This window comes from Aplidium turbinatum, chromosome 2 (genome assembly GCF_918807975.1).
Source record: "Aplidium turbinatum chromosome 2, kaAplTurb1.1, whole genome shotgun sequence".
In the NCBI taxonomy this organism is placed as follows: domain Eukaryota; kingdom Metazoa; phylum Chordata; class Ascidiacea; order Aplousobranchia; family Polyclinidae; genus Aplidium; species Aplidium turbinatum.
In genome coordinates, this window is record NC_137473.1 from 28083224 (window position 1) to 28099623 (window position 16400).

Consider the following 16400-nt stretch of genomic DNA (forward strand, 5'->3'; position numbering starts at 1 on the left):
TGTCCATTTCCAAGCTATCAGGTACAGTACACTGGTGATCGCACCAATATGGAGAGCTCTAGGACAATAGAAGGTGAAAGCATTACTTGTATTCCATGCTTTCAGTGGTGCAGATAATGTTGGTAGATTCTCAGGATTTGGTAAAACCAAGTGGTTCCAACAGTATTTGAAGGCAAGAATGGAAAAAAAATCAGTGCACTAATGCAGTTAAATGAAGACGGCACACTATTTCAGAATGTGAAAGAAATGCTGGCTAGATTTGTGTGCACGATCTAGTCTGCCCGAAGGGTGTCCCACATAAACAATATTTCAGCACTGAGATGGCACCTGTTTTGCAAGACCTTGGCGGAGAATCAAAACTTGCCCCCAACAATTGGTGTATTAGAGGAGCACGTTGAATGCGTACGAGTTCAGAGTCGTGTCGGGTGCCAAACCACTATCATGTGGCAACAGCTCCTGGACCCACTTCGGCATGGCTACCATCAGAATGAAAGTGGGATTTCATCTATTACCACAAAGATTCTACCTGCACCACAAGCCATCATTCAGCTAGTCCTGTGCCAATGCAAAACCAACTGCTCAACCCAGAGATGTTCGTGTCGAAGGAACAACTTGACCTGCACCGAGTTGTGTCTGTGTGGGACAGACCGCACAAATGGACAAAATGGGACAGACTGCAAATCAACGTTTTTTGGATTCCTCATGGTCTAAGCCAGTGGTTCTTAACCTGGGCGCTACCGCCCCCTAGTGGGCGCTGTTAACTTTTAGAGGGGCGGAAATATTCAGGGGGCGTTATAGGGGGCGCTACATTCAGAAGGTGTAACGATATTTTCCTCACTGCAAATTTGCTTTAGTAGTTCTGCTGGGGGTACGAGAATCCACCGAGGATGAGGAGCTATTATACAGTATAGAGATTGTGTTTAACAAGGGAAGTAGTGATTCTCTCTCAGAGCATTCTATGTTGGCCTATACAGCACAATGCACAACACCATCCGACAAGCGTGGACGTCGGATGGTGTTGTGCATGACCTTTGTTGTTGATAATGGGCATTGTTTCCCTTTCCTTGTAGTAAGTAAATGGCATGTTGTGGTCAGCTTTTGGCAGGGACAGCGGGCAGGCAGTGCAAGCAAACCATAAGGACTGGTCATAATAATAGTCAGTCAATAATGGTTATTAGTGTAACTCTTACTAACTACTAAAAAATCAGCAGAGATGTGCCTTAAGACTTTTAAGTTAAGAGCCTTAAGGCACATCTGTGCTGATTTTTTAGTATTAAAACTAACATCGGCTTAAACTAGTTTTTTCTTACTAACTAATAACTAATTACTACTGGCTGTAGGCTAGCCTTATAGTCTTGGAAGAAAATGTCATTAGTAGGCTACAGCCCTTATATTATGGTGGGCGCCAGACTATGGAAATCTCTGAAAAGGGGCGCTGGGGAAAAAAAGGTTAAGAACCACTGGTAAGCTTTCCAAAAATGTATAGACAGACATAACTCAGCAACAACACTACATTTAACATTATAAAAACAAAAAAACAAAAAGCGAACGTTTTCGGCTAGTCATATAGCCCTTTTCAAGCCTATAAGAAAATACATTTTTAAAAGAAATGCTAAAGAATCATATAGTATCACAGCAAAAATATGGTCAAATCTAAACATTTGAGAAACTGCCTCGCTCACACAAAATGATAACTGAAAATTACACAGCACAACGGGTCAAGTATTTCAGAGGTAAAATTAATTGATTGTTCAGACAAGGACTCAGGCAGATTACGCAAGAAAGACAGAAGCACAAGAGATAGTGGCACAAAACAAAGTAAATGCGAGAAACACAAGACGTGATAATTCAATCAAAAACTGCTAAAAGGTAAGAAGCTCCGCAAGCAAATAATTGCCTGTTGAGCCCTGGGTTTAAAGATTTGATGATCAATGCCTCGTGAATCTTGGTGTCGAATTCGGACAAACACTTACGAACAATTTTGAAAGACTGCAATGACGGTTTATTGTTAGAGCACGATTGGCAGTTTCTAATATGGTCTTTAATTGCATTGTTTTTATTAAAATTAGCTAAATTCAAATGCTCTCTCACTCTCGTCACCAAATGTCGTGTGGTCATACCAATGTATGACGATCTCGCATCATGCGAGCAAGTGAACTTATACACGACGTTAGAACATAAGCGGAAAGGAGTTTTAGACTTCAACTGAAAATAATAACCAGCTTTAAATGTTTTATAAACGGGAAAAATCTTAACGTTAAACTTCAAGGCAATAAATCTGGACAAACTTGTGGCAAAACGTTTGGATTCCTTGCCAACAAACGGGATTGTTAGAAAGTTTTTGAAATCAGGTTCCTCAACTGGAGACGTAGTGGAAACCGAATTCAAAAACCCTCTAAGAACCTTGTTAAAAAACCAAGTCGGATAATGATTAGCACCAAAGTATGAGCGTAATTTATTAATTTCATTATTGAAACAGTCATTGTTCGAGCAAATGTCGCGATCTCGCGAGCATTTATTTATTTAGCAATTATTTCGAAAGAAAGGTCCATCGCGTATTATGTAAACAGATATCTGAAGGAATTTGGAAAAGAAGTAACTCAAAAACTGATTCCCTCGGGCAGCAGCCCAGGTAAGCTGTATGGTTTGATCAAAGTACATAAAAAAAACAATCCAGCTCGTCCAGTTGTGTCAATGATTTCGACTCCGGAATATGCTCTGGCTAAATTCTTAGACAATATTATTAAACCTTACATGCCAAAAAAGTACATGCTCGACTCAATCAACGATTTTCTGGACAAACTGAAAGATTTTCAATGTGCTCCTAATCAAGTAATGGTCAGTTTTGATGTACAATCGCTATTCACTAACGTCTCTTTAAAAGAAACCATCGACATTATCGCTAATTACATATTTGCAGAAGACCTGCCAAATCACCCGCTCATCAAAAAAGACATTTTTATCAAATTGATGCATTTAGCCACAGAGGGCATGTTTCTATACAAAGATAAATTGTACAAGCAAATTAACGGAGTGGCTATGGGTTCGCCTCTGGGTCCCACTCTTGCCAATTTCTTTCTTGCCCACCTTGAAAATAAGATTTTTTCTGAAAATACTTCCCAATTCTTTCCCAAGCTTTACTTACGTTATATTGACGACATTTTTGCCATATTTGATAACGATAATTCTTGTTCACAGTTTCTTGAAGTACTCAATACGCAACATCAAAACATAAATTTTACTGTAGAAAAAGCCACGGAGACTATACCTTTTTTGGATGTAGAAATCAAGATAAATGGTAATGGATTTGATACTTGGGTCTGGCGTAAACCTACAAACACTAATCTTTTCCTTAATTTCAGCGCTGTTTGCCCGTCTAATTACAAATCTGCTTTGATCAAGTGCCTTATCTCGCGAGCTCGAGACATTTGCTCGAACAATGACTGTTTCAATAATGAAATTAATAAATTACGCTCATACTTTGGTGCTAATCATTATCCGACTTGGTTTTTTAATAAGGTACTTATAAGAGGGTTTTTGAATTCGGTTTCCACTACGTCTCCAGTTGAGGAACCTGATTTCAAAAACTTTCTAACAATCCCGTTTGTTGGCAAGGAATCCAAACGTTTTGCCACAAGTTTGTCCAGATTTATTGCCTTGAAGTTTAACGTTAAGATTTTTCCCGTTTATAAAACATTTAAAGCTGGTTATTATTTTCAGTTGAAGTCTAAAACTCCTTTCCGCTTATGTTCTAACGTCGCGTATAAGTTCACTTGCTCGCATGATGCGAGATCGTCATACATTGGTATGACCACACGACATTTGGTGACGAGAGTGGGAGAGCATTTGAATTTAGCTAATTTTAATAAAAACAATGCAATTAAAGACCATATTAGAAACTGCCAATCGTGCTTTAACAATAAACCGTCATTGCAGTCTTTCAAAATTGTTCGTAAGTGTTTGTCCGAATTCGACACCAAGATTCACGAGGCATTGATCATCAAATCTTTAAACCCAGGGCTCAATAGGCAATTATTTGCTTGCGGAGCTTCTTACCTTTTAGCAGTTTTTGATTGAATTATCACGTCTTGTGTTTCTCGCATTTACTTTGTTTTGTGCCACTATCTCTTGTGCTTCTGTCTTTCTTGCGTAATCTGCCTGAGTCCTTGTCTGAACAATCAATTAATTTTACCTCTGAAATACTTGACCCGTTGTGCTGTGTAATTTTCAGTTATCATTTTGTGTGAGCGAGGCAGTTTCTCAAATGTTTAGATTTGACCATATTTTTGCTGTGATACTATATGATTCTTTAGCATTTCTTTTAAAAATGTATTTTCTTATAGGCTTGAAAAGGGCTATATGACTAGCCGAAAACGTTCGCTTTTTGTTTTTTTGTTTTTATAATGTTAAATGTAGTGTTGTTGCTGAGTTGTGTCTGTTTATGGTTTAAAAGAGTTACCTCTCTACCCAAATTGTATTAAAAATGTATAGGTTTGCTAATCTCCCACAATTTTGAACGATACTCTTTATATTGACATAGTGAACCTGACTATACCAAACCCTTACAATGACAGCACAGAAATTAGAAAGTGAATTGTTATAGCAAAACCAGCTGTGACAACACTTACAACGGTGTGGACATAGAGGTCAATTGGTAAAAACACAATATTAGGATTGTTGCGAATTCTCGTATTCCAATTGCCACATGTGGATTTGAAATTTGGACATGCAAATGACGTGACATCAAAAAGTTTTGAAATGCGTTTTGTCACAAGAGACTATTAGGCTACGTATTAGCTTGATGAAAAGAAAAACAAATAAATTTTTCACTCAACGAGTAGACGATAACCGGAGTCTGATTAACAACATCAACCTTAGAAAATTAAAATATTTCGGACTCATGGCAAGCAGTCACTCGTTGGAAAATTTAACGTTGACTGGCATGGTACAAGGCAAACAAACAAAAGGACAACAAAAATGAAATATTTTGACAATAATAAGGGAATTATTGGAATGAAAAGCATGCCGGAAGTAGGCTACTGCTAAAAACAAAAGACAGAACAGAATGGAAGGAGTTCATTTGGGAGATCACAGCTGATCAACGTGATCAATCAGTTGAAGAAGAAGAAGGTTGTTTCAGGTAAATAGCAATAGGAGAAACTTCACCATTTTAACTGTAAGCAGCAAAAAAATTACCACAATGAAAAACATTAAGCAGAAAAACGATGCTCGACTTGAAGCATTAGATTGCTCTGAACGTCTCGAGTTAACTTTATGTATTTTTTTTCGATGCGGCAACAACATTTTATCCTGTATGTTGCAATATAACAGTGGTGCAGTTGTCCTTTCCAATTAACATCATATCAGTCTTTTTTTCTTCAGACCTCATAATTGCAAACGAAATATTATGAGATATGGGTTTGAAAGCATGGCAAGGAGGTTGAATCACCAGCTTACAGCACACAATCAACAAGTTTGCCAGGGTTAAAATCTTGTTAAAAGCGTTGTTATATATATATATCATTTCAACAGGTCGTTGGAGAGAAAATTGTGTTGATATGGCCTGCTAAACTGCACACTTCAAACGTAAAACCAGCGCTGTTGGATTCTGTTGTTCTGCTGTATGAAAAGCAATTGCTACTGGGAAAATAAAATACTGAGCTAAAGTCGAGGTTTTGAACATATTTATTACACCTTTTAAACAAAACAAACTATAAGTATGCAGTCTCTCAATATAAACTTAACGTAGCAATGAATAGCATTGCAAAGCCTAAGGTTTCAGTATATTGTGTTCAAATAATTACTTTTGTTCACATGTTTATATAACATCTGTAAAGCTTACAATGCCTGAAGAAGAAGTATTGTCTTGAATTGCAAAAGCAGAAAAGATAGTAGCGTTAGAAAAACTTCCATCTGCTTTCTGAGCTTGCTTCAGCCTTGTTTGCAAGATGAAAATTTCAGGAGCATAGACTAAATAGAATTCTCCGATCCCGTTAAATGTGTAGGATGTTCCATCATTAGTTGTAAAGTGAGGATCACCAAAAAACCATCCTAGCACAATACAAAAGAATTCATCTGTCGATGTGGTACTGTAGGCTATATCAACACCAACCCATTTGGAAAGTAGTAGCCTAAGTAACGTTTACTATCCCAAAGTATATTTAAATTTTGCTCATAGTTTGGAGGTATTGATACAATACAACAAATCTATAACTACTAACAACAACTCGGAATTAGTCATGCTATTACGAAAAAAACGTGGCCATACGTGGAAGTCGTGGAAGGCGATAATTAGAACACGTTTCCTTTGGTCTCCGTTCCATGTACAAGCCACAATAACCTGAGGCAATGCTTTCAACACAACACTGCCTTCTTGGAACTAAATCGTTGTCTAAAAAAGGCAAAACATTAAAATGTGAAAAGGCTTTACTGTATAGGCTGCAAGATCACAATAATGTTTACATGGCCATAGGAAAGTAAAACGTATTGGGGAGGCGAAAAAATTTTTGAATTTTGATTTATAGGCTTACTGGTTTTACATGTCTTTCGTACAGTAACGTATTGTATACAGCAATGGATATTTGTTGGATCGAACTTCTACTGTTTTTAATAATTTGTATGTGATCATTTGGTGGTGGATAACTATTTCTCGAGTCGTTAAAAAGAATAGAACGTATTTTTTTCATGAACAAGTGCGTGCTCACTGGCTGGTATATTATAGCACAAGAAATGTTTGGGCATTGAATTGTGTGATTTTTTAGTGCAATGGCTGTGAAAACGGAATAACATGTTCTATTGTCCACCCAATAAGAAAATCTTTTTTGTTTTACATTGGTTTCACGTCTGGAAACGTTCAATGAATATAAAAAAGAAGTGATTTTCTGACTGGACTGTTCTAGCCATTAGCTCGGGAAAAATTTAGGTCAAACAAAACAATGGAAAACTCCGCGATTTTAGCAGCAAAACTTTTGGTTAGAGGGTTAGAGCAAAACGTTTGGTCTAAATCCCCTCCTACTTTTAATGGGCCTAGGTTGTGCCTGCGACCCAACCATACTGCTTCTAATTCAAAAACCTATTGTGCGTAGTTTGAATGTCTTCAATGTAGCTATTTATTTTTGCATGGTTGCACGGAGACAGTTACTATTTTGCTTTCTTTTTTTTTCTGTTTTCTTTTTGCTACTGTGAGCAACTTTTTGTACCCTCGCTGTTATGTTTGGCAGGTAGCCTATTGGTGCTGCTGTAATGGTCGGAAATACTAGTAAAAACTGAACTGCGTGGCTATCGTCGAACATTAGAATGTTCAAGTTCAGAATGTTCAAGTTTAGAATGTTCAAGTAATCAAGCTCTTGTGCACAGCATAACTTGATGTAAAGAGAATAAAATTGACCTCGATGGGCGTAGAACCATTGTTCTCAAAAACATTAGGCACAAGATAAAACTACTGAACTAAAAAAATTTCATTCACGCTATATTAATACAAACCATAGGCTATGCCAAGTAACCCACAGAAAAATTTATCGCACGCGGTAACCAATAATGACCACATTAACCGAAATAAGTAAATGCAAATTTTGTGGAAAATAAAAGTCGCCGCCTGGTCACCAACATTGACAAAGTGATGCTTACGCTTATTGTTCTCTGCAACTTATTGCATTCACTGTGTGCCACTAAACGGAAAGCTGTCTATAAAATGCGTTGCTCAAGCGCACTCCCTAAGAATCGAACCAGCGCTGCTTGATCTTACCGTTTCTTTGTTCACAAAGTCGATGTGTAACCAACCGAGTTAACGAGATCACAAATTCAGACTTACAAGTACTGTACTGTTGTAGGCTCCTTGCGTTATTTTACGTTATATTATGTCGCCTTCATTTCTTGCAAATTGTAATCAACCAACATTTACTATTACTGCAGAATTGGAATGTGTCGGCAGACTTCTCTGTTACACCGTATAATCAAGCCACACTCTCTGCCTGTAGTATTGAAATGTGCATGTAGATTTGCGTTTTATTACGTTGCCTTCTCATTTGAGCACCGCACCAATCCTGTATTTTGCCCGCGTTTCTGCTCGAAGCGTTGAGTCAGTGTATTTTCAGTTCTGTGGTTACTGTTCTGAAGCATTCCTATTTTGGTGAGATCGCCAGCGGTCGTTTACCGTTTTCTAGTTTTGTTCAGTCACAGCAGGTCGTCCTTTTGTGTTTTATTTTATTCTGTTGCATTCTTATTGAGACAGTGCTATGTTTTGCTTTTCTACTTGAAATTGTGTTCTGATACTACTGGAATAAACGTCACTCGTATATGAAAATTTGACGACCTCGTGCTCCGATTACCCCTTGCCACCACTTTGCCCAGGGGTGTCGTCATCGTCATACCGACGGCTAGTATATGAATAGCCAAATAGGTGATTTGGACTACACTACACCAGCTACACTGTACTTGTAGTTAATGCAGATTTAAATGGATAAACCATTCCAGCTTTAACTTGCCAAAAGGATTTACGCTTGTTTTTTGGGTTTGTCACATCGACCAAGGGTTTTGACTACTGATCTTTAGCATTGCATTTTGCACAAACTAACTTCAATCTTTACGTGCTATTTCTCAAATCATAAAGTATTTGCACTACACTTAGGTCTGTTATACTGCACACAATTTGAGAAGGGCTGGATTGAGAACCAATCTACTCACCCAAGGCCTCTTGATAGAGCAAGTCAAAAGTTGCCTGATCTCTGTAAAACACAGATGCAAAGTCGTAGGGAATTTGATTACGTTCCACACGGCTGGCACTGAATCCTTCCGCAATTGAACCAGCACGTAACGTCCCAAACGCAGATGATGTAGATGTTGTTGTATCGGATGTTGATAGGACGTAGCAGCATCTGGGGCCACGACCACTTCTCGGTTGAAAGCATTGGCCAAACGGAACTGAAAAATAAAATAATTGACTAGCCAGCTCTGATTAAAAGATATCAAGAAACTTTTACCATATATTGATGAGTTATGCCAGCATAGCATGTAGAAAATGATCTACAGCAGTACAAATAGACATAGTGCAGAGTATGTGAGCTACGGTCATATTCCAAATCTACTCGCGACTAGATGCCAGCATTTACAGTATTTAAACAAAACGAGAAGTTTTTATTTGAATATTTCAGTATCACTTAGATTTATTAGTTAGAAGGTAGGCTACTACATTTAAATGAGAAGAATTTATTTTCCATCGTTTTTAACCGATATCCGCAATGTCTACAATTTAAATGCGTTTTTAACTGAGTGGTTTAGAACGAATTAAACACTACGATTTCAATTGCTTTATGTTCTGTTTTCGATCATCTTTTTTAGGGTGATACAGGCTGTAGAGATTTTAGAAAGTAATGACTACAGTATATTCGATGTAATTTGCTTTGCAAAAATAATGAAAAAGGCAATATAACGCAAGAGAACAACTGGTGCTAGAGAAAGTCCAATTACGGATCCATGGGATGCACTGCTTGATGATAATTATATATTCAAGAAAAATGTACGACGAGTCTAAATTATATCAAGTTATCTTGTTATGTATCGCGATTTCGAATATTAAATTCTCTTCAGCACAACTTGTTGAAGTTGTGCTGAAGAGAATTTAATAATTGAAATCGCGATACACATGATAAATTTGGACACGTCGTACATGTTTCTTGAATATGTAATTTTCTTTGCTTGACTTTTTTGCTTGGCATTGAGCACTTTTTGTAGTATTAATGGTATATATTTATTGTGTAATTAAAGTTATGGTATTTGTTTGTTTTTTTTTGTTTTTTTTTAATTAGTGTGCACTAATATCCGCAGATCACATTTTAGAATCTTGCCTCTATTTACACGCATATATCACAACCGAAACATAGACTATGTTAGGATGCCAGGGGCGTATCCAGCAAGTAGGCGATTTCAACAAAACACAATGATGTGTAAGTCTATATTATAGGCATACGAAGCCGAGCAACGTGATCAAGCGTGAAAAAAAGAAGTGATCTAGTTTAACATATTGAAGTTGGTTACATTTACAGAAACACAAAACTACGCAACAAATTCAATATCGAACGTTTTCGACATCACAAGATGTCCTCTTTAGGACTAGCATACACGCAATTTAACTACATCTGAATAAAATACAATGGTTTACTAAATCTATAAACAGGAAAAAATAAAAAATGCACGGTACTTCTGACTAGCACAAACTCAACGATGTAGGCTCTACGAGAATCATGGGCAAATGCATCAAAAAGTGTTGAACATATCACATGATGTGGTAAAAATCCAAGGTACAAAAAAAGTAATTTTAAAGTACAGAGAGTAAGAAGGATGAGCCCCAAGCATACAATTGTCTGTTCAAAGGTAAATTGTTACTTTTTATGCACAAGGCTTCTAAGATCTTGGTTTGATACTCAGACCTGCCTCTGGACATGATCTCAAATTGCTTGTTAGAAACGTTGTTTTCGCATTTTGTACATGAGAAAATGTGATCATTAATTGCATTTTTCTGTATTGAATTCAAATTCAGGTGTTCCCCAGCTCTAGTCGATAAATGTCTTGTTGACATATCGATGTATGGTCACGCTTGCATCACGCAAACAACTGAATTTATATACGACATTAGAACATATAGCAAAGGGCGTAGGCGACTTTAGCTGGAAATATCTGCCTACTTTGAACGTTCTATATACAGGATAAATGTTACAATCTAACTTCTTTTTAACAATTTTAGCTAAATTTTTTGAAAATCTTACTGAATCTTAATTATTAATCTTAAAAATTATTTTTAAATATTAAAAATTAATCCAGATTCCTACTTATTTAGGCAAAAAGCGTTGTAATTTATAAGTAGGCCAGTGTTGGTGGGTTTTCGCCAGATCTGTGTGTCAAACGAACCATGATTTATTTTGACTTCAACATCTAAAAAGGCCATAGACAATAGTGTTATCAGATTTTTCAACCGTAAATTTGATGTTTTGATGTTGAGCATTTAAAAGGTTTAAAAATTGGGAACAAGACCAATCGTTGTCAAAAATTGCAAAAATGTTGTCAACATAACGTACATACATTTTAGGGTAAAAATCACGGAACACTTCAAACATTTTCGTTTCTAAGTGCGTTAAAAAGAAGTTGGCCAAAGTTGAACCAAGCGCAGAACCCATGGTGACGCCATCGATCTGTTTAAACAAGCGATTATTAAACATAAAAATACCTTCAGTGGCCAGATTTAACTATTTTATGAAATCCTTTTCTCAATGAGTGATCATTGCGGTTGGTTGTCATTAAAAATGTGATCAGACATAATATTGATGGTTTCTCGTAGCGGCACGTTAGTAAATAGCGATGTCACATTGTCACATCGAAACTCACCATAGCACAATTAGGAGGAAATTTAAAATCCTCCAGTTTTTCCATGAATTGTTTAGTGGAATTTAGCATGTAAGTGACGACCTAGCAAATACACCGTGAATAAAGTTACTTTTGTGTGTTTTAGGGGAGAGTAGAATATTGCCCCCTCCGGATCCGCCACTGGTTATATAAGAAACTTGCACATACATCACATAGGTTTTGATATAGTTCAGTAACGTTTATTTTGCGTTATGGCTATTGCCTTAGTGCTAGTGCATTGCACCGAGTCACGTGCACTTGATTACGTCGTGCCGCCTTGTGGCTGTGAGTAGTTTGTAATTATGGCAGCAGGACTTGGTAACCACTACACAGTGATTTGTCACTTGTACACTTAGCTCTACTCGTGTTAAGACCTCTTTTCAATTCCTTTATGTTTGTGGGTTTCTGCAGTACCTACAAGCGTAACAGTGGTGTCAGAAGTAAAATAGAATCTACGTTGCAGTTTTCTGAATTGAGCAGATCATTACATTGTCGCGGTGGTTTTCTGCAGAAATAAGTCATGGAAGAAACAGTCAAAGCAATACTAGCCACAATGGAGAAACATCAGGAAAAGTTTTTATCAACGTTAAATGACATTAGTCGAATGCAAACCAACGAATCAGCGCCAAAGTTTGAAAGTTTCAACCAGGATAAGGAAAAATGGAAACAGTATATGCAAAGGTTCTTGCATCACTTGGACAATAACAATGTTGCAACTGATGACAAGAAAAAGGCATGTTTGTTATCCTGGATTGGCCCCGAGACGTATAGCTTGATTGCGAATCTTTTTGGTGACAAAAACGTACGTGATAAATCGTTTAAACAAATTTCAGATAAGTTAGCATCGCATTTTAAAAAAAACATCCATGTTCATTGTTCAAGCAGCGCGCCATAGTTTTTACAACTGTAAATTACAAGTGAGTCAGTCTTATAAAGATTGGACAGCAACTTTACGAGGGCTTGCTCAAAATTGTGAGTTTATATGCAAAAGTGAGCAGTGCAATCATCTCAGCTATGTCGACGAGCAGATTAGAGATGTTATTTTATTAAACACCCCACACCCTGAAGTCAGGCGTCAATGTTTGACAAATTTAAATTTTTCACATGATGATGTTCTCAACAAAGCTGAAGTTTATATCAGAAACAGCTCACTATATCCCCGATCAGAACTGTGCAAACTAATAACATCCTAAGAGAGGAAGGAACATCAGATGAAGCAGTTGTCGTTAATAAGATGTCCGCAACCTACATTAAGAAGAGAAAGTAGCCTTCAGTTGGTTCCACAAATCAAGGTCGCAAGGCGTGAAAGTCATGTCAGGATTGTTTTTCTAAACATTCTAAGGGTGAATGTCCGTTCAAAAGTTACGTGTGTTACAAGTGCGGAAAAAAAGGCACATCAAATCTGTGTGCCAGGCAAAGGAGTTGCAACGCCAGCAGAAAGACCGAGTAGAAGCTTTAGACCATGTAAGCAGTTGCAACCAAATTCAGAAGACACCTCCATGGAAGGAAAAGCGGAACTCAAAAGCTTACCAACGCATCGGAAAGCAAATTTGGATCCGTGCCGAAGTTAACGGCAAACCGTTCACGTGCCAGTGGGACACTCGCTCAACATGTTCCATGGTTAGATTAGATCAGTGGTTCTTAACCTTTTTTTCCCCAGCGCCCCTTTTCAGAGATTTCCATAGTCTGGCGCCCACCATAATATAAGGGCTGTAGCCTACTAATGACATTTTCTTCCAAGACTATAAGGCTAGCCTACAGCCAGTAGTAATTAGTTATTAGTTAGTAAGAAAAAACTAGTTTAAGCCGATGTTAGTTTTAATACTAAAAAATCAGCACAGATGTGCCTTAAGGCTCTTAACTTAAAAGTCTTAAGGCACATCTCTGCTGATTTTTTAGTAGTTAGTAAGAGTTACACTAATAACCATTATTGACTGACTATTATTATGACCAGTCCTTATGGTTTGCTTGCACTGCCTGCCCGCTGTCCCTGCCAAAAGCTGACCACAAAATGCCATTTACTTACTACAAGGAAAGGGAAACAATGCCCATTATCAACAACAAAGGCCATGCACAACACCATCCGACGTCCACGCTTGTCGGATGGTGTTGTGCATTGTGCTGTATAGGCCAACATAGAATGCTCTGAGAGAGAATCACTACTTCCCTTGTTAAACACAATCTCTATACTGTATATAGCTCCTCATCCTCGGTGGATTCTCGTACCCCCAGCAGAACTACTAAAGCAAATTTGCAGTGAGGAAAATATCGTTACACCTTCTGAATGTAGCGCCCCCTATAACGCCCCCTGAATATTTCCGCCCCTCTAAAAGTTAACAGCGCCCACTAGGGGGCGGTAGCGCCCACTAGGGGGCGGTAGCGCCCAGGTTAAGAACCACTGGATTAGATGGATATCATGAGTTAGGTTCTCCCACGTGCTATCCATCAGAAACCTCGCCACATGCTTATGGTGGTAGGCCTTTGCATGTTAAAGGTCAATGCTTCGTAAATGTAAATAGGTTGTAAACTAATGTCAAGGATGAAGTTAATTGTACTAAATGAAAACAAAGGCACAAACCTAATGGGTCTAGACTGGAGTGACAGTTTTGGCTTGACCAGTCAGGGTATTTCGATGTTAGATCAAGTTTCAGACAAGAAAAAACATCTTGTATCCTCACAAGTTCAGCAGACAGAAGAATCTTTACTAATGCAGAGGAAAAGGCAAGTTTCAGCTTTAACTTGCAAATTTTCCAGAGTCTTTTGCCAAGCCAAGACCAATTCCATTTTACAAAAAGCAAGCTATCAAAGAAGAATCGGACAGACTTGTGGAGCGCAACGTTTTGCAACCAATAAATTATAGCGACTGAGCAGCTCCGATCGTAGCGGTGTCGAAAGCGAATGGAAGTATACTAATTTGCGGCGATTTCAAGGGGCTGAACCAGCAAATACAAGTGGATTAACATCCGTTGCCGACATAGGACACGTTGCTGAGATCGTTGGAAAAAGGTCAGTACTTTTCTAAAATTGACTTGTCGGATGCTTACTTGCAATTAGAGCTTGATGACGAAGCAAAAAAACTTTGTGTCAAAAACACACCTTTTGGTCTTTTCCAATACAATCGTAGTTTCGGTGTGGCATAAAGCCCAGCCCAATTTCAACGTTGCATGGATAAAATGATTTTGGGAATTCCTGGTGTAGCAGCATATCTAGATGATATCTTAGTTACGGGACCGACAGAAAAAGATCATTGGAATAACTTAGATAAGCTTATGGATCGTTTAAGCAAGTATGGGTTTTGTAAAAACAGAGAGAGACTGTTCACCAGGCATTTGATAATAAAAGTAATTTGCGTTCTTCTGGTGACTATTTACTAGGTTACCTCCTGATGTTAAAGATGATAACTAGCTTTTGTATTTCCGACGTTTCGTCAGTCAGCACGACTGACTTTATCAAGGTGGCTAAAACAGGTTAACACAACCTGTTCAGCAACGATGGCACAACACAAAAACATACTGATAAAATGAATAAAGTAAGCAGCAAGAATCAGAATTAAAACACGCAACAAGATACCTAGAGGTTATCTAAAAACATTCTATAAAATTTACATTCTATAAAAACATTCTATAAAAACAAACATTCTATAAATTCAGACCATAAAATTACTTGGACCAACGCTACCATTCTTAAAACTGAAAAGGACTATACAAAAAGATTGTTTACAGAAAAGTGGTACATAAACCAGAAAGCACAACATGCTCTTAACCAGAAAGATGGTCAGAATTTCCCCTCTGTGTACAAAAAATTACTTTAACTTTAACTTCACCTTTTCCATTCTCAGTGCGTCTTCTCTATCATTGTTATTGCCAATTCCCTTGGTTTCTGTCTTGTCTGATGTCTTCTCAATGTTTCTTGACGCTGGCCCAATAGATAGATAAATTTACGCTGTTGAAAAGTAGCCTACTGATTTTAGGCATTCACTGCTTTCAGTTTAACCTCTAGGTATCTTGTTGCGTGTTTTAATTCTGATTCTTGCTGCTTACTTTATTCATTTTATCAGTATGTTTTTGTGTTGTGCCATCGTTGCTGAACAGGTTGTGTTAACCTGTTTTAGCCACCTTGATAAAGTCAGTCGTGCTGACTGACGAAACGTCGGAAATACAAAAGCTAGTTATCATCTTTAACATCAGGAGGTAACCTAGTAAATAGTCACCAGAAGAACGCAAATTACTTTTATTATGGGTTTTGTGTTAAAGTACAAAAATGTGAATTTTTCGAGGATTCCGTCGAATATCTTGGTCATGTAATCGACAAAGACGGCAAGCGACCGTCGAGCACATCAGTCGAAGCAATAAAACAAATACCCCAGCCGCAAAACCTTCAAGAACTTCAAGCTTTTTCAGGAAAAATTAACTATTATGGTCGTTTTATAGCAAATCTTCCAGACAAGGCAAAACCTTTAAAGTCGTTGTTGAAGTGTTCAGGTGGACGCAACAGTGCAAACTCGCTTTTCAACAACTGAAGGAGGACGTGATCAATGCAACCACGCTAAGTCACTACGATGAGAGCAAACCACTCATACTAGCCACCGATGCATCCCAGTACGGAATAGGAGCAGTTTTGATGCAGAAGCACGATGGTGTGGAACGTCCACTCGCCCATGCATCGAAAACTTTGAGTGAAACGCAGAAGAGGTACTCACAAATTGAACGAAAAGCGCTCTCTATCATCTATGGAGTAACGAAGTTGCACCAATACCTGTACGGTAGGAAGTTTACTTTAATTACGGATCATAAACTACTAGTTTCGATTTTCTCACCAAAAAAGAATCTACCAGTCCTAACAGCTCAGCGTCTTCAACGATGGGCTATTACTGTAGTGGTATATCAATATGATATTCAGTACAAACCAACTAATCTGCATGGCAATGCAGATGGGCTGTTTAGATTGCCTATGGGGGTAGACAAAGCGTTTGATGAAAACGAGCAGCGAGAGAATGCAGAGGTTTC

The 16400-nt window shown here is 37.9% G+C and overlaps 1 protein-coding gene across 1 annotated transcript in view; it reads right to left on the bottom strand.

The window, feature by feature from the left end:
* Positions 1 to 5818: 5818 nt before the first annotated feature.
* Positions 5819 to 16400, bottom strand: part of LOC145788472 (mucin-4-like) — a 42879-nt gene continuing 32297 nt past the window's right edge. Inside the window, exons 11-13 of the mRNA XM_082600236.1 lie at positions 8683 to 8919; positions 6269 to 6391; positions 5819 to 6051 (exon numbers count right to left, since the gene is read on the bottom strand). Of these exons, the coding sequence (XP_082456362.1) occupies positions 5819 to 6051; positions 6269 to 6391; positions 8683 to 8919 (593 nt within the window). The remainder of the gene's footprint in view (positions 6052 to 6268; positions 6392 to 8682; positions 8920 to 16400) is intronic.